Source organism: Chroicocephalus ridibundus, chromosome 3, assembly GCF_963924245.1.
Source record: "Chroicocephalus ridibundus chromosome 3, bChrRid1.1, whole genome shotgun sequence".
NCBI classification, from domain to species: Eukaryota; Metazoa; Chordata; class Aves; order Charadriiformes; family Laridae; genus Chroicocephalus; species Chroicocephalus ridibundus.
Genome location: NC_086286.1, coordinates 67,010,142 through 67,029,146, shown reverse-complemented (window position 1 = coordinate 67,029,146; position 19,005 = coordinate 67,010,142). Strand labels below are relative to the sequence as shown.

At 44.6% G+C, this 19,005-nt stretch overlaps 1 protein-coding gene across 1 annotated transcript in view; it reads right to left on the bottom strand.

Moving 5' to 3' along the window:
• Positions 1-3,321: 3,321 nt before the first annotated feature.
• SLC2A12 (solute carrier family 2 member 12) overlaps positions 3,322-19,005 on the bottom strand; it is a 30,895-nt gene continuing 15,211 nt past the window's right edge. Inside the window, exons 3-5 of the mRNA XM_063329550.1 lie at positions 7,473-7,595; positions 5,182-5,314; positions 3,322-3,497 (exon numbers count right to left, since the gene is read on the bottom strand). Coding sequence (XP_063185620.1) covers positions 3,401-3,497; positions 5,182-5,314; positions 7,473-7,595 — 353 coding nt within the window. The 3' untranslated portion in view covers positions 3,322-3,400. The remainder of the gene's footprint in view (positions 3,498-5,181; positions 5,315-7,472; positions 7,596-19,005) is intronic.

Below are 19,005 nucleotides of genomic sequence, written 5' to 3'. Positions count from 1 at the left end.
TAGTAGAAGGCATGACACTGATAACCACGCTCCAGCCTAAACATGAAGCAGGCAGAGAGGTTTCAGTAGACGTCAATGCTAAAAAACTGAGGAAGGTACTAACATGCAGAAATCCAGAAAATGGTGGGTTCAGACTCTGTTTTTTGACAAGATAATTTTGTAAGCATTCAGAATTGCTAGTGGAATTCGTAGGGTTTATAAAAAGAAAATGTCACCGTTGATCTAAGAAAAAGGCTTTACAGTATTAGCAGGTCAAGCCTGTGGCCCTTTGCTGGCGCTTGAGAAGTTCTTCTACATCTTTTGCTTTTCTTCAACAAATGCTTGCCAGGCTTCCATACTAATTAGGCAATACATGGCACGAACAATGTACCCCATATTTTATTATTATTTCTGTTTCAGTAATAGAATGTGTTGTTTTCTCTATCAAGAAGGCATTGATGTTCTTCAAAACCATTCTTTGCTTGGGCATACTATAGTTAAAAAACTTAAATTCAGGCTGTGTATCGCAATGTGAGCTGATCCCAAAAGTGCAAAAATCAGGATGCTGAAATGAGCATTCCAAATAAAAAATTAAAAAAAACCCAACCAACCAACCAACCAAAAAAACCCAAAAAACCCACCAGACAAAACCAACAAAAACCCCACCAAATCTTGTAGGGCCATGTTCTGGTTCTTGAATTCCTCACACCTCCAAGTTAAGTGTGAAAATTTAAGGTAAAAAATTCAATCTGCTATGCATGAAACATACGTTTAAAAACTTCAGCTGCCCCTTCCCTCCCACCCCCAGAGTCAATCTTTGACTCCTTGCAATTCATGTGCCGCCTTCATCCGTGGCCCCAAACCCAGCTCTCCCTGTTTCACACCACTGTGAAACGTGTGTGGCTGAGCTCTAATGCATTTTATATCCTTTTTCTGACTGCCTGCAGAAGTTACAGGAATTCTCTTACCTTTGCCAATTCTTTCCGCTGCAGCGTGGAGTGAAACTGTTAACTGCTGAGGTCAGGGAAGCAGGAGGAGACTCTTTGCTATGGGCTCTCTCCCAGGCAGGGGCAAAGGGAGGTCTTCTTCTAGCCTCTTCTGGTCAATACCAGAACTGTAGACCTCAAACAAAATTTTCTAAGCAGGCCTTTGATTTTTACTGGAAAATTCAAAGTAAAAGAAACCAAAGTTTTCTATGTCTGTAGAAAAAGTGGAAGCACCCAAGATCCAGGGCGGAATTTTAGCTTGGGATGGGAACCTACAAACTCCTCACAGGGAATGAGAGCAAAGGGCTCTTGAGCCAACTGCTTCTGATGGGGCCTTTGGTCTGAGCCACCTACGTCTCAGGTACACGGCCCTGCTGTCTGTCCGTGTGTCCTGGGTGAGCTTGCTCTCTTGTTGCTTCCTACAGACTATGTTGAAAGGGCTCACGTGTACCCTTATCAGAAGATTTTACTTAATATTTGGTACGTTGTGTATGCCAAAAAAACTGTATCTTGCTGAGCCTTATGCATACTATCATAAGCATTCTTAAAAGCAGCCTGGGCTCGTGGCACCCATGAGGTTATCGTGAGGACTGCTGGCTCTAGCATCAGGACAGAAAAAATAAGGCAGCCATAAGCCAACCTGCTAGCCAGTGGCCAGGGGAAGAGCTTCTTCCAGAGTCTTGCTTGTTTCAGATGACATGGGATCTGCATAGTTGAAAATCCTGCGTTGTGATAACTACTTACCCGACCTTTGTACCAAAAGTCTAACAGGGTTTTTAAACTGGTTCCCTGAAAGCTTACAATGCAGGAAAGTTGTGGTACAGATTTGGCTGGTAGGGTCGCATCCCAAGGTAGCTAAATTTCCAGTGACTTCTGGCAAATCACGTCCTTGACTTCAACAGTTTCTTTCAGTTCAGGGTTTGAACACGTGCTCACTGTCTGAATAGACATACACCTATAAATCTACCACGTCAGTATCTAGAAGTGTGACAATAGGATAATCTGATCGGAACTGATCCGCTCTGCTCAGAAGTAAAACTTTACCTAGATCGGTAAGCTACGGTTCCTTCAGTGCTGGACACAGTCAGGTGGTTTTAATGCTATGAGACAGCAAATAAAGTGGGATCATGTGCTTAGTTCAAAGTAGTATCTGCACTCCAGCTGACAGTGTCAGTCTTCCTTCCTCAATTAAATGGTGGAAGAAATGCTGCTGTGTGGCTGCCGAGACAGCCAGGATGCTTTCAAAGCATGCTTTTTTCTTTAAACAAAGAACCACTTATTTATCTGTTAATAAATATTATCTACTGATCATTCTAACAGAATCTATTAACCTTCTAAGAAACAAAGGCATACGCTCTCTTATGGGAGCCGTATAGATAACCCTTTGTAGAGGCCTGTTGAATACTTCAGGATACACTTGCTAAGCAGTAACCAAGAATTTGACGTAATCTATGATTGGCAGTGATTATGGTTTCTGAATTGCCTTTGTGCTGCCCTGTACCACACAATTCTCGCTTTCTGAATCCAAAAGTCAAAGTCTAGCGTGCCCTGTATTGAGAAATAAAATTATTTTGGCATCAACTCTGGTACCTCCAGCTTCCAACCTTCCTGGGACTGTGAAGCCAAAGAAATCCTGCCTCCTCTTCTGTAAGGCAATCCTGAATCTAGAGTAACTAATTATGCAAATATCCCCCCGTTAAAGTTTGACTATATTTTCTGAGGAATACTTCTAGGTCTCTGAATCCTGACCTTCCCAGGGAACTTTATGCAAAGTTCCTCTTACAAGCTCAGCATGCTCTGTGTTATAAATAATCAAGTTCTGATAAACAAAATCCTTTTTCAAGTTTTCTTAAGCTGAGGCCTCAAATTAATTCGTAAACAGTTCTTACCCAGTTGTTCTGCACTAACACCATCCTTTACACTCCCCAGTTGTCCATTTTTGCTCCATAGTGTTGTCTTCCTGTGCTGACAGAGAGTTGTTAACCCTTTTCAGCCCCATTTTTCTAGGCTAAACAGACCTGTCTTGGGTGGGCTCCTCTGAGAGATGGGCTCTTCCTCCTCCTTGGCACCCCACTCGTTCTCTGCACCCCTTCCACGCTGAACTCTTGTTGAATACGGATAGCTAGAACAGTGCAGAATATTCCAGTTTCTATTCACCTCCTATGTGTAAGAGGTGAGTAACCTCAGGGGGGGTGAGGGATGGTGTTTTGGAACAGATGGAGCCCAGGGTTCCAGCAAGTTATAAACTACAGCAATCTTTAATGTTGGCTGTAAACTGCCACCGAAAGGAGCTCTACTAAGAAATGAAAGAGAGAATATCTTGTGTATAATAAAGATACCACGTGTCCCATCAAAGTGTGAGCATCACCGAGCAATCATTTATTTTTTTCCTTTATATTAGTCTTTTGCTGAAGGCTGCGTTGGTTGCCCCGGGTCTAGTAGAGCTGCTTTTTCTCTCTCTTGGCAAGTTCCACCGGCACCAGTTTCTCTCTGCGCTGGCTCATCCAGCACAAGGGGCTCTTCACGTATTTCCTGGAGAGGCAAAACACCCCCCACCAAGGTCTGCCCGGGCGGAGCGCTCTCCCCGCCGCACACGCCGGCGGCTGAGGACTGGGGGGGGCCGCGGCTGAGCACGGCACCCCAGCGCCCCGGGATGCTCCGACGGACGCGGCGCTTCCCCGGCGGCCCGCGGGGGGGCGGCCCCGCCGCACGATCCCGCCGCCGCCGCCGGCTCAACTCCCCCCCGCCCCCGGCTCCGGCTCCCTTCCCCCCCTCCATCTCCGGCTCCGGCTCCCTTCCCCCCCTCCAGCTCCCCACCTCCGGCTACGCTTCTCCCCCCTCCGGCTCCTTCTGTTCCAGCTCCCCCTCTCCAGCTCCGGCTCCCTCCGCTCCGGCTTCCTCCCCTCCAGCTACCCCCCGGCTACGATTCTTCACCCTCCGGCTCCCTCCGCTCCGGGTTCTCCCCCTCTAGCCCCGGCTACCGATTCTCCCCCTCCGGCTACGGTTCCCCCTCCTTCTCCGGCCCCCCACCTCCGGCTACGGTTCTCCCCCTCTCCGGCTCCCACCGCTCCGGCTTCCCCCCCTTCAGCTCCAGACTCCCCCCTCCCAGCTCCGGCTCCGGCGTCCCCTCACCGCCGGCTACGGTTCCCCCCTCGGCTCCGGCTCCCCACCTCGGGCCCCGGTTCCCCCCGCCCCCGGCTCCCCTCTCCGCCTCCGGCTCCCTCCGCTCCGGCTTCTCCCCCTCCAGCTCCGGTTCCTCCGGCTCCCCCCGCTTCGGCTCGGGCTCCCACCCCCTCCGGTTCCCCGTGGGTTTCGGTGTTTCCCCGACGCGGAGGGAGGCTGGGGTGCCCGGCGGAGGCAGCGCAGGCCGGACCAGAAGCGCCCGTTTCTCTGTCCGTGCAGCGCTGGGAGGGGGAGCGCGGGGGCTCCGGCAGCACAGTAGCTCCGGGCTTTCTGCTCTGGGATAACTGCTCTTTCCTAACCCGTAAACTAGGGAACTCCTTCAAGCCTGGCTGAGTTGCAGCGTGCCCTTTAGAAAAAAAGAAATTCTCTAGTAATCTAAGAAACCCAAATACAGGATGACCCATGCGCTAGGCTGGTCACAAGTTAATTACTTCCGCTGTCAAAAAGTACGCGTCTTATCTCCAGTTTGAATATTTCTGCCAGTGCCTTCAAGCCTCTTTGGGTGTCATTTGTCTTACGGACAGGGCAGCGGGGAGAGAGTGAAGGAGTCTGCCCCATCACTCGGCCCATCGCTCCTGGCTGTGCGGGTGACTGGGGGATGCTCCCTGGCTTGCAGCAGCGCACCAGCAGCTACCGTGAGGCCTGGCTCTCACACCAAGCCATCAGCCCTGCAAAAATTTTGTCCGATAAATTGTTTCCCCTCTCATTTCTTTATCCTTTTATTCATTATGCTGATAACTTCTGAGATGAGCCCAAAAAAGCAAGTAGCTGCTGTAGAGCAGCTCTTTGAACAGATCAGGAGAGAGCTGCGTTTTAAAAAACAGGGCTGCTTAAGTTTTTTCTAGAATTTTTTTATGGCCAAAGACAACTGAAAAGAATGGGGGCAGTTGCAAATTGATAGTAAAAATTGCCAGCTAGTTTATGGTCAGTGATACCTGCAGTTGGAGACTGTAAGTAAATAGCATGTGTATCAGCAATGCATGCAGCATTGAAAGGCTTTGTTCCTCTGGCACCCAGGGGATGCGGTACTTACTGTTTAGCTAGTTCCATGGATATTTGCTCCAAAGAGCATCCTTTCGTCTCTGGTATAAACACAATAACAAAAGCCAGGGATGCTAGGCTCATTATTGTGTAAATGAAGCACACCCAGGATAAGCCAATGAGCTCTACAAAGGAAGAAAACACATATTTTTTAAGTTTCAGATATTATAATTTTTTCTGTTGCTGTGTTTTTATAGGGATACAGTCCCTAATTCACAGGAGAAGTTAGAAAGAAGCTAGGCTGTTATTCTTGGCTCACCTATTTGTGCCTGGCTATAATTTGAAAAAGAGGAGCGGTTTTGCTTTTTCTAATAGTCCTTATGAAAGAAAACTGAAGGACCCATATTGACCCATTTAGCATAAACCTATTGATTTGTGTTGTTTGTGGTCATTCTGGATGAAAACCAGTGCGCAGGCATTGTTACTGGTTTGTGTAAAGGCACCAGGAGTCACAAGCGCCTCAAATTTCCACCCGTGTCTGATTTTGTTGTCTTTCATGGAGCAAACCCAAGCATTTTTCACAGTTGCAGTTGTCTCCAGCTAATCCTCCCCTGTCAGTTTGCCAGAAAGGGACCCAAGAGTGAAGCCCTAATGGGACAAGCCAAGAACTAGTGGTTTTCTGAGCCTACAGTCCAGGGGCAGGAAGGTCCTCAGGCTGAGGGATGCACTCTGCAGCCCCTGGAAAGTAAAGCATATATAAACCCAACAGGCTGCTGCAGCCCCCTTAGCCTTTTCCCTGCTAAAACTAAGCCAGATGGTTGGGACATTCGTCAGTTGTGTCATGAGCTAAAAATTGCAGCTGAAGCTGTTAATCCAGCCGATATCTTCTGCATCAGATACCTAAGTGCAGGTGCTGCTGGCCAGTGTGACCTCCACATGTATTCATTTGAAGACAGAATCTCCAGTTCTGCCTTTCTGCCATAGAGTGGGAACGCAGATTTGCTGTAGTTACACTTTCATAAATCCAGATTAGACCCAGCTAAGCCAATAAAGTTACTGCGGCTTTACGTTAATTGAAACTGAGAACAGAATAAGGGCTAGGTGTGCATTCACAAGTTATGCTGCACGACAGGAGGTGAAGCAGATGATGCTGAGGACCTGAGCTCTGCACTATCTGTTTTGGGGGACATTGCCTTAGGAATAGCTCTTAAATCTGGTCCAAGGACTGAGAAAGTGTTGGCAGCTGGAGTGCGTTCACTCTGCATTTTCTGGTTTGATTTTGTCCAAAAGCTTGTGGAGTTCAGTTCTGCGATGCAAAAACAAAGTGCAGTGAGTGGGGGAAACTGGATGATTTGCTTCTGAAGAGGACCCTTGATCTAACTAAAGTGCTAGTCTGGACACAATGACTTCAACGTGGCATATTTTTCCTAGTTGTAATCAAGAAAGTACTCAGGGTTTTTTTCTGTCTCTCTCTCTCTTTTTTTTTTTTTAAGAAAAGAAAACACCAGTGTGAAACCCGTTATAGTCAGAGATCACACTTATTTTCAAATGTGTCTCAAAATGCATCTAACAGGATGAAAACCACCTCAACTTTTTGTGGGCTGATTGCCTGCCTCTGGTGGAGAGTAATGTAGAGTTAAAGGGAACATGGAATTTCTGTTCCCTTACATATTTTGATTTTCAGCACATGTTTTCCTCAGACTAAGATTGAAAACTAAAATTTGCAGAACTTCTTGTAAAATAAAATCAGAAAAAAATATTTGCCAATCAATGAATTTCATCATCAGCATTTAACCTTTTCCCTTGTTTATCATCTATATATGGTAATCTACTTTCTTGCATTAAAACATGAAACATTTTAACTTTACAAAGACACCTTTTCCTAAAGAAAATTTTCTGGAAGTCAGGACGTTCCTGTGAAAAGGAGTGATTTCAAGGAGATTGTCTTTTAAAATGATCTGAAAAGCTGTGGTCTAATCTAGAGCAGAACTTCCATTGACTTCAGAAGGTGCAGGACTAAATCCTAAATATTATGGGCTTTCAACCTATTAAGGAAAGGGTGTTTTTAAGAGCTGGGGTTCACAGCCTGTGGAGCTGATGCGCAAGGTGCTCTGATAGCCAGCACTGTGAGGCTGTAATTGCTAGCACAAATTTAGAAGGATGTAGTGGAAACGGTGAAATTACAAAAACAGCAATCTGAATTTGGCTCCTGGCACATCGTGGCTGCAATTTTGGCAATGCTGTTTGTATAGGGAAGATTCATTTTTTCCCCTAGGAGAGTATCAGAGATTCATTTCGCCCACTAGGAGAGTATCAACTTGGAAGGACACAGAGAAGTCTTACCAGTTACAGTCAAAAACGTCAAGGAGATGAGGAGATTTATACCCCAGTTCATGCTGGATGTCAAAGCCATGGCCCGTCCTCTGATCCCACCAGGGAAAATTTCACTCAGGACCAGCCAGGACACTGAAATAGAAGAAAAAAACAAACAAAAGTTGTTGTCTTCAAAAGGATGGCTTTCCTTGCTGTAAATTTAGGTAGTCCATGAATTCAGGTGAAGCCCCCTGAAAGAATAAGGTCATTTTCAGGGATGTTGGGTTTGTGGGGGCCCAAGCCCTGGAGGACCACCTGTGCTCTGCCAGCAGCGTGCGCAGCCATCAGCGTCACCTGGGGGCATCACCCCTGCCTGGCGCCCCACGAGTGAGCATGCAGGACACAGAACCAGGGAAACATGGAAGGCATCGGGGAAGAGAGCTCTGACTGTACATCTGGGTAGGAAAGGGAGCTCTGACTAAATAACTCTCCATTGACGTAACGCTAATGGAAGCGGGGCAGCAAACCAAAGTAATCTTCAGCCTTGGAGCGGCACTATGTGTTTCTGCCACCTTATAAATCAACCTGCCACACCGAAGCAGGTTTGCTATTCCAGCTCTCCGCTCCACACAAACGAGATTGCTGAGGTATAAATGAAGAGAGAGGGCCTGATTTTTGACTCCTTCATATCACATCACACCACGCCACAGCTGATCTAAATGCTGGTGTTGCTAGCCCACAAAAACAAATTCAGACATGAAGAGCTGGCTGTGTAACCACCTTGATAGCAAAAGAAAAAAAAAAAAAGAAGAAAAAAAAAAAAAGAAAAAAAGACACCACATTTCTTCAGCATTCCTGGTTATTAGAAAACCAAAAACCAAACAAAAAACCCCCTCCACCCTCCTTTTGTTCATAAGAAAAATGCATTAGCAAGAGGTTGCTGCATGGAAAGGTTGTGGGTTAGCAGATGACCAGCACAAGAGCAGAGTTCATCCATCCACATGGATGAACTGTGTCTTCAGACCCTTGGCCATGGCCATTTTAAGTTCCTCCTCTGTGATGTTGTTTCTGCAAAATGACAGATGGGAGTTTCCTCGGGACACTTGCCCTGGACAGTCTTAAAGTTATGCTTTAAAAATAGCCTCTGTACGTGCAAGTGTGTGTCACCCTGCAATATCCCTTCGGATGCTTGTAGCATTCCTGCGTGACAGTACTGGTAAAGGTAGAAAAGAAAAAAGTGCTGTGGAAGGAGACTAGAAAGGACCAACTGAAAAGGGAAAAAAACCCCCTGAGACTTAAGTCGACAGAGCAGATCTGAGCCAACTCTAGATTTCTTTATGCCACAGATTTTAGTTCAATAATGTTTTCTGGAGCTGGCCCTGATTGATTGTTTTTTTAGTTTTCGTTTGTTTGTTTTTTTTATTAAGGAAAAATGTAAAGAGCTTCACTCCCACAGTAGGAGTGACCTGGCAGAGTGGTGATTTTATTCCAGAGAATCAAGACAGCACTGCATAACGCCTGACACCGTTACACATAGTCAAGTGGCGCACAGTCATAACACAGACACGGTGTCTAACAACAGCCCTAGAGAGGCTTTTCTTTTTTTGCTTGACTTGGATCACAGCAAAGCTTAATACACTTGCCGCTGACAAGACAAGTGTTGCTCTAAAGAAATGCCCTGGGCATGTTCTAGGGGGTTTTACACACGAAGGAGGAGCAAAAAAAGAAGAGAAGTGGCTTCTCAAGCAGGTGTTTTTCCCTGTCAGGCCAGCTAGCCCTGTGCCTGAGCTTTAAAACTAGCCCTGGGCATCTCATGATTGGATTTTGGCCCCCTTCAGCACCAGGGCTGTTGACATACATATCATTAGTCACAGCCAATACAACACGTTATGACAGGGAGTGCTAGCTGAAATGCAAAGCAGCAAGTAAGCGAGATGGAAAGGAGCCCTTCTCAGCAGTGTGTGCCAAGCTCGGCTGGAAAAACGATTATACACCAAGACTGGCAAAGAAGATATTCATATTCATGTTCGACAGGATTAAAATAAAGTTTGAAAAAATTCAAACCTGCTTTCTACTGGGCATAAACCAACCTTCAGGAATAAACTTTTTCGGTGGGTACTTTGGTCCATATTGGCTTCTTCAAGAATTTTCCTGCGGTCAAGCAACTTGCAGTGGCTGCTCAGAGGGACACTGATTGAGGAGGCTCAAGTCCCACGCACTGCCATGGCAGCCCCGCCAGGCGGGGTGAGCCCTGAGCTTCATGAGCTTCAGCAGCGTTATGGGCACTGAGGGACGGCTCATGCCACAGCTGAAATGTGTGGCGCTATGGCACTCCAGTGCCATGCATTTTTCCAAGGAGAGACTGGCCCTTTCAGGCTGACTACATTCTGCCTGGAGGTTTGAAACGTACTGTTTTCCCAGTAAGAAACCAAAATACTTGAGCATCTGCATCAGCCGCAGTAGTGCTTAGCTGCTCTTATTTCAACCAGTTACTTAGTTCAGACGGATCCCACCGACATACCAGATCTGCTCTTCTTGTCTACTAATGGTAGCTGCCTCCTCTGGCATGGCCCTGACCTCTGCTTAGCTGGTGAGGAGTGGGTAGGCTTATTCCCCACGGAGAAAGAGCCGTTGTAGAAATCTGAGACTTATTACATTCTGTTTATCCCTTTCCCCAAGCTGAGGCAGCGATAACGATCGATTCTTTGCTTTTAGCACCTCTCTGGGATTGTTTTTGCTATTTGTGCCTTTGCCAAAAAGCAGCAGCTGCTGTAGGCACGGCGGGGATGTGGCTTTCTCCTGGGGAGCCAGTAACTAGCTTTGGGCTCCCATTGATAATGACTGCTGCTACCTTGTGTGCTTGTGTGCACACAGCGCTGCAGAAAATTAACCTGCGCGTTCCCAAAGTCACAGCAAAGTCAATGATGTGCTCTGCCTTCACCAGCCTAAGCAGTGGCATTTTACGGGGGAAATCAGCCTGTCCTTGAAAAGAGGGTCCAAATAAGCCCCACCACCTCTCCCTCCGCTGTGGAATCTAACCTTAGTTCAAAAGGATGCTGCGATAGTTACCACATTGCACGCACTCAGTAGTTTTCAGTGTCTGCTCCAGCCACCCTGGGCTGGTGGTTTGGAACAGATGGGAAAAGAGCTGGTGCTCTCCGGGTCAGATGTGCGCAAGAGATGAGGTTAAGGGCTCAGCATGAGTCTCTCTGCTAGATTCAACAACTGCGGGATTTGTTCATGCAGCAGCTGCAGGTAATAACTCACCTTGGCTGATCTGCAGTGCGTTGTATGTTAACAGCAGATAAGAAAAATTCTAAAGTTGAATGGTCTTTTATTATCATACAATCTGGAGAAAAGAACACCCACTGCAAATGCAGAAGAAAATATTTCATTGGATCAGAATGCTTAACTGTTTCATTAAGTATCACAGAACTTGGTGCCCTGCCCTTCCTTGCCCAAGTAGGAAGAGCAGAGGATTCAGGTATACAAACAAGCCCTTGACTGGGATGGTGACATTTTACTCTAAACAAAGTTACTGGGGCTGTAAAGGCAGAAAACAGAATAATAATGGAAGATTTCATCTGCTCCCATTAAGGCTGAATAAATTGCATAATGGAGCACAGTGCTGGGATTAAATTTTAGATACCATAGGTGATGGTTTCTTTTAGCGCTTTGCCTGATACTTAATGAGAGAAAAGAAGCAAATCTTGCTTCAGTGCTGAGCAGGGGTAGTTCGAGATGTAACTCTCACAAAGAGGCTCTGTTATATTAGTTATAACATTCCAAATTCAATATTGCTGTAGAAATGGAAGAACTAAAAGCCTACCACATTTTGTTTCAAAAGGAGAACAATATTAGAAGCAGCCTGATTTCTATAAAGAAATTAAAAGGACAACCAGGGTAAATGCTTCAGCGTTGTTATGGAGAATGTTTAAATTACCTGATTAGAGGCTTAAAATACTCCCACAACCAAATAAAACAAAAAGAAATAGCTCAGCACAGATAAACAACTGAACAAAGAAAGTTGTTAGAAATAGAAATATGCCTTCCATAAGAGCGTACGCTGTGTCCAAACAAAGAAAACACAGCATAACTGCTGAAAAGTTACTTGCCATATCAGGCAGTTCCTTGCCATCATCAGGCAGCCAAGTATTTTGAGAGTCTGCTGGCTGAGAGAGGAGAGGCCAGGGATGGAGGAGGCGACACATGCCAGCACTGAAGAAAATGTTCCATAGGGGTGCAGGAAGGGGTCACCCTGATAGACTTCTGTACGGATCCGCTGGCTGGAGCTAGGATAAAGCTAGAGTGATATCAGCTGTAAGAAGGAAAAGAGGATACCTACAGTATCTTGAGGAAGAGTTGTCCAGTTTTTGCTGAGGAAAGCCATGTCTCTCTGAAAGAGCTAAGGAACGTGGGGATCAAAACGAATGAGCCACCGCGCTTTTCAGTTTCGAAGAGCTTTGATGAAGTGTCATGGGATAGAAGAGAAGGTATTCCTATAGATAAATAACTGTTTGTAATAGGAAATAAAGGACAGGCTGGTTTTCACAATGGAAGGTGATTACTAGATCTGCTCAGGGTATTTCCAGGTCTCTCAGGAAAGGCAGGTGAATGCATGTGCAAAACTTACTGATGGTACAAAATTATTCAGGGTAATAAAAATGAAGAAGGATCATAAAGAATTGCAAAAGGATCCCAAATACTTTGATAAAGGATACTTTGAAAAAATGACCCATAAAATTCCTTACCAACACATGCAAAATAACATGCAGGGAGAAAACCAGCCACCAGTACCCACAGGAGCATGCCACCACTTCTCAGGGCAGAAGTGCTGGAGCCTCTGTGGGCAGTTCAGGGACAGCATCAGCTCCCCCAGGGCACAGGTTGTGGATACAAAGAGAGGTTTGGCAAATATCAGGAAGGGTACACTGAATGTGTCACTGAGCGTGCCTGTTGTCCCTCTGTATTTGTCATGTTGCGCGCAGATTTGGTCAACTCAGAACTAGATGAGCCACGGAGAAAGGTGTGGAATGGGCAAAGAGCAATTAAACAGACGAGGGCTCTTCATCTTAGATGACATACAGCAGAGGGAAACAGAGTTGAAGTGGAGGCGAACAGAGGAGAAGTTTTCATTATATTTTTAAAGACACAAGCCGAAAGAATCCAAGTGACATTATCAGGGACAGCAGTTAGATGAGGTGGGAGGAGGTGCTTTTTCAGACACTGGGTAGTTCAACTGTGGAACTCACTTTCACAAGATACTTCAGATCTAAAAAATATTAGTGGGTTAAAAGGATTAAATGCTGAGTGTTAAAACAATTTTTCTCTGTATGTGTGGAAAAAGATCCATCAAAAACTATTGTTCACAACAGCGAAAATAAATCGCCAACATTTTTCTTGAAGTTCCCTAAACTACAGGTAGGCAGAAGGTCACACTGCGCATGCTGCATGGGCTTTTCCTTATGTATTTTCTCTCAGCATGTGCTGATGGCTATTGTTGGAAGCAGGGTAACAGATTGATCAAGTGGCCCTTTTGTTTGAGCCAACATGGCCATCTCAATGAGCTTTATATTTCGTCCACAAGAAAGAGATGTCTCAAGCCCTCACGTGATTTCTTCCTTACTTTACAGCTATGCAGTAAATAAAAATTAATTTAAAAAAGATAACAGACGTACATCAGAGAAGCAGAAACATCTAAGAACATCTGAGAAATACTGTGAGCTTGAGGGTACTCAACATTTAAGTGAGGTACATGAATGAAAAATGTCCTTGTTTTGACCTTATTCCTGCCAGGAGGCAGAAGCAAATTGGAAGCTGCTCAGCAGCTCTCATTAATGAAATACTAGATTCCCTTGGTATTCATTTGCTACTTAGCATTTATTCCTTTCCTATACCTGTATTGTGTAAGATCAGGTTCTTTATGGTGAGATTTAGAAAGTGGCCATTGCAATACTTGAAGGAATTCAAGTTTCTGGGATATAAACTCTGGAAAGAGATTAAGTGGACTTACAGCTTAGAAGGGAAGTAGGCAGAAGTATGTAAGACTTTGAAAGGGAGGACTGGGTTGTTAGCAACACGAGATCCAAGGGAAGATAAGGAAGGGATTATCCCACCAGTAATGCAGGCAGACCATCAAAGAACGTATAATAAGTGATCAATGTTGGGGAAGGATGCAAGCAAGCAACTGCAAAGCTGCCATGAGAGGAAGGAAGTCAAAGGACATGGCTCATGACTGGCTTTGCCAAGACCAGATTTTTTTTCCAGGCTTATTAAACCCCACAGGCTTTTCATTTACCTATTTTTTGGCTCTGCTGGGTATTAACACAAATAGCCAGATGGCCAACTGCTTCTCACAAAAGGCCAGCTTCAGCGCTGCTTTGCCTTGATTTCAAAGGGCCTGTTGCAGGGGACGGCACAAGCCTTCGCGGTGTGGATGGTGATGAGGTGCGTACCCGTGAGGGTGAGTGGCACTGGGGCAGAGCTGGGACGTGGGGACAGTGGGACCTGATACTGTAACGCACCAGCACAACCCACGCAATGCAACCCCTGCAAAGGCTTTCGCAGCAGCTCCCGTGAAGGAGATTTGTGGGGCTGGCAAAAGTGAGGGATGCTTAGACTGGGAAAAAGAGAGGGTGAGAGAGAGTTTGTCTTTTTCCATAGCAGGTAAAAGAGATAGGACGCAAGAGAAATGGATTGAAACTCTGCACGGGGTTTTGTGTAAGAGGCCAAAGCAGACGATCGTGACTGGCGTTAAAAATCAATGACTCTGCTTAATGAGGGCCATTTGTCTCTCTGGCCCTGCCCCGTAATATGAGACTGAATTGGCTGCTCAAAATTAATAACTGGCAGCTCTGGAGCAAATGAGCGGCTGTATTGCTTTGGAGAGCATGTGAGCTGCCAGCAGAATGCCAGCCTGCCAAGGGTCAAGTCAAACGCTGTGTGCGCACATGAAAAGGAGTGGAATTGCTCTGTTGCTGGGAGATAGGGGAGTCAGAGAAGCCTCAGCTAATCTCACGCCCCTGGCTGCATCCTGATGTCTGCGGGCAAAGGCATTATGTACCTCATTCTATGGCTTCTGAGGAGCTCTCCGAGCAGCTTTGTGACTACTGGCTGCAAGATACCTGATACCACTGGTGATCTGAAAGGAGCTGATGTGGTGTGGCAAAACTTAAATTCTTCTTCTTTTCTTCTGGTACGCTACGTTTCTGTTTCTAATGGTTAATCCTTTAGGCTGACTCCTTAAAGTAACATATCTTACGACAAGTGAGATTTAGTACATAAAAGTTGTTGTCCGGTGTTTGTACTATTTGCATCGCTAGCACATCACTAGACAGGCTGAACACTCGCACCTGCTTTTTCAAGGAACCTTGCAGGGGACCACGGAAATCACCCTTCACTCGCGCCTCCTCCAGTTTACGTTAGAGCAGCAGGAGGGTTGTGGGGGAAGAATCTGTGAGACCAACACATTACCTCCTTCCCCGGTTTTCTGGGCCACTTGAGGAGGGCACTGAGACGTGCTTCACCTCTGATTTCCCCGAGCCATTCTTCCCCCCCTAACCTTCTCACCAGTGTGACCCTGCATTTTAACACTTCTTTTTTTTTTACTATTGGAATTTTCATCTTCATGAACTTGAAAAAATGTGATGCCTGGTATGAGTTTTCCTGTTTCATGCAAGCTGTTCAATGTATTCTTAAATCTATTTTCAGTGATTTTCAATTACCATCCATTTTCAGCTTGAAATAATAGTCACAAACAAGAAGAACTTTGTTATAGACAGCAATTTCTGTCTAAAGGATTTCTGGGCAAGAAGTGATGGATATACAAGGATTTAGGAATTGTAGAATTGTCTTAGTTAATGTGATTTGTGGCCCATCTTGCCCAATAACGGTACTCAGCAGCAAATATATCAGTAGGATGCATTATAGCTTTACTGTAGGCAGGTATGTAATAGTCTGTACCTCTTTTCAGGTCCCCTAATAGAAGTTGATTTGAACTGACGTATGAGGTGATAATTTTGTTTGCAACTGGATTTCACAACCACTGTCTCACTCTCTCATCTTTTATTATATAGACCCTTATACTGTCGCATCAAGACAGAACAATTTGCTGGGCAACGAGAAAGAAAAAGAGAGAGAAAAAGTAAAAATGAAAACAAGCCTTCAAGAGAGAATGTGCTTATTATAATAAATCACATACTGTCATAAAAAAAAAAAAAGGCCTTTTAATTAAATCCTGAAATGTGTATTTCTGTTTGTAGGTGTTTATTTGTTCGGAATATTGAATCCAGGATAATCCTCTGAGGCATTTGCAGAGGAATGACTGCAGAAGCCAGAGGTTTTAATTCACAAGGAAGTTGTGCATGAATTAGTTCAGATTATCACATATTTCACTTCCAAAAAATATGGAGAGGAGAAATTACCCAGCTGGGTGTGGTAAATGAACCTGTTTTTCCAGTATCCAAGGGCTAATGTTGGTCCTTAAGAGGGTGCACAACAGAAAAGAGCTGTTAGGACAAAGCAGTTGGGGGCAATTTAAGCCCTTGCTCTTGCAAAACAGAGATTTGTGTGTATACTTCAGAAAACTCCCAGTGGAGAGGATAAGCAACCTTTTACAATAGTGACTTATTTGGTGAGAGGCCCGCAATGATCCATTTTTTTAAGTCCCTCACTGGTCGCTGCTGCTCATGCTTTGGTGGGGGAAGCAGCAAGGAGGAAGGCGGGAAGGCTCTGGGTCCATCCACCACAAAGTGTCTTTTAGTTCTCCTTCATTCATAACAGTTTTGTGACATAGGGCTGATTTTCAAAGGCCCTCCTGTGTCCCCTTTCCCTGGCTTTCCTCCCAGAGCTCAATATGACTCAGGAACTCAGATGCCACTGGGGAGAAACGCTCTCCTGACTTCATGCGTGCACTGGCTTACCATCAGGCCATCCTCCCTGCATTTTGGCTGCCAGTCTACCCCTTCCTCAGCAGTGCCAGGAAATTATGGGATTGCACATTTTTACCTTTCTGGCATAATTATTTTCTCATATTTTATAATACATGGTTTAGTTTGGTGATCTTTACGAGTTAAACAAAACACTGTCTTTGCACTTGAAGTCCTACTGACAGTTCTAGTTTTTGCACAAAGCTGGCCCAAGATCAGCTTGCCCCTGGGAAATTCCTCCCAGCCCTCTCTCCCAAAGGAAACTGGATTTTATGAAGCTTGACATATGCCCTATAAACTTTTTCACAGATTTCAGTGTCACAATGATTTTCTTTCCCAGAACATGGTCAAGGAAACGAATGTAAAATCTTTCATTGTCTTTGATATGTTTATCAAAGCCCACTAATATTTACTGAATGCTTAAATGCAACGCTTGATCTACAAAGAATGGCGAATTTGGATAACCACAGGCAGCCTATCGTGAAAGCTTGCACAAGATGTTATGCTAGACCCACTTGACAGTGCACCACTTTACAGAAGATAATGTCCCTGTGGAACAAAAGAGGATTGTTAGGCCCAATTATTAGTTAGAATCACAGCAATATTAATTCTCTAGATTTTTTTATAAAGTGGGTCTGGAAGTGAAATGCTTCATTTTAGCCAGTGGCTACTAACTAACCTGAGTCCAACTTTAAAACTATGCCTAATTTTATGCACAGGAGCCATTCCTCTGAAGCAGTGCCTTTGTGTCAATAGGTTTATTAACATACAACTATTAGTAGAGAGATATTTATATAAGCCAGAGAACCAAGATCAGAATATTGACTGAAATCGCTGTTTAAGTGAAGCATAGTGCACCAAACCACAGGTAGTCCCCTACCTTTTCTTGGAGGGTCAAATTTTGTGCTCAGCAACAGCAGATTTAACCACCGCCGTTGCAGAGACACAGGAATATTGGCTGGGCCATGGTGTTCTCAATCCTTCTTTTCACAGAATCAAGGGCTCTGTCTTTCAGGAGAGAAAGCCGCTGGCCTGCTCTGCCCAGACTTTCCCTCATTCACATACTTAAAAGTAAAGTTATGTACAGAAACACAGATGTCAGTGAAAAGGATGTCCCAGATTTCAGATGTGGACCTTGGTATATAGTTTAAGTTCACTCTTGGAGTTGGACAAGGCTATTCTGCTCTTTGCAATATGGAGTTCTAAAATAATTAAGGAGCTCCCACTGACGTTGCCATATCTCATTACTGCAAAAGCATTTTTTTCCCTTATTACGACCTTTTTCACACTTAAAAAAGCCTCTCCAAATTGTAGTTTCTATCAAGTTAAACAAGATTAACCTGCTTGGCTGGTATTTTAGAGAACACCTCCTGCAATTTGAAATCCTGTAATTCAGCATCCAACTATCCAAAAATATCTTAAATAATAAATATCTTAAATATCTTAAATATCTTAAACTTCACCACTACCAATCAGCCTGTGCAAAGGCAAACCTGTTCCTGGGTTAGCTGGTGGGTTAACAAGGGGCTTCAGATAAACCTTGTCTGAAGCAAGGAAATAGAGAGAAGCGGGCAATTCACAATCCTTGCTTTATTTTTCATTTTGGCATGCCTTGCCATTCTGCTGCAGCTTGGTAGTACAGACACAGTGTGAAATAAAGGCCACATGAGGCACTATTTGAAAAGCATAGGAATAATGAACTAGATAAATACTAGGAGTGTCATATTCAAGCCACATGGATGCATGCGTTAAAAGCTGATTCAGTACAAACGAACAGTGCTAGGAATCTTGTCTTAAAAAAGAATCCAAGATAATTTTTTAATTAACTAAAATAAAATAAGACTTTCTATACTGATCCTCAGTGAAACATGCACATTTCCAAGGTTTATTATCCTGGTTCAGATCCAGCAAAGCATTTAAGCACTTGCTTATTTTTGATCACTTGATTTAATCCCCACCACTGTCTCCTTTTCCAGAGTAAACCACAAAACAACATAACATCGATGCTGCTCATTTCTGTGAAATTTAAGGCTAGGCCACAGCTGCTCTGCAAAATGTGGAAGTTCAAAAATAAAACATTGCAAACAAATGCCATGCAAGGCAATGCTGAGCATGAATGCCTGTTAACATCAAATTCATGTGCTCTATAAATTAATACGATAACCACATGTTTTGTAAAAGCCTGAAATATTACTCTAATGTCAAAGATATTGATGTGAATTCTAGACACCCCTATATTTTACCAGTGTTTTCCAAGCTAGTGCAAGGCCATAAAGCTTACAATATTTCAAAACGCAGGAACAAGCAACTAAATCCATGGAGGGTCAGAATTTCCACACTGACAGTTCTCTTTCCCACAAGATTTTCCAGTTTCTAGTAGAGCATTTGTTGGCCAAGATTAAGTCCGAGAGCACTTTGGGGAAGAGAAAAAGCAGTCCTATGCAATCTGGTTCGTAAGTGTGGCAAGGGAGACGACCTCTGTGATCGAGTCTCTGGGCCGTTCAGTGTCGTATGTGAAACCAGCTGTTCTGGGTTTTGTTACAGATGCATTTAGTGACTGAGGTGAAAGGCACAGAAAAGGTTCTGCATTTAACCATGCTAATGCATCACACTTTAACTCAGGTAGCCGGTTAATC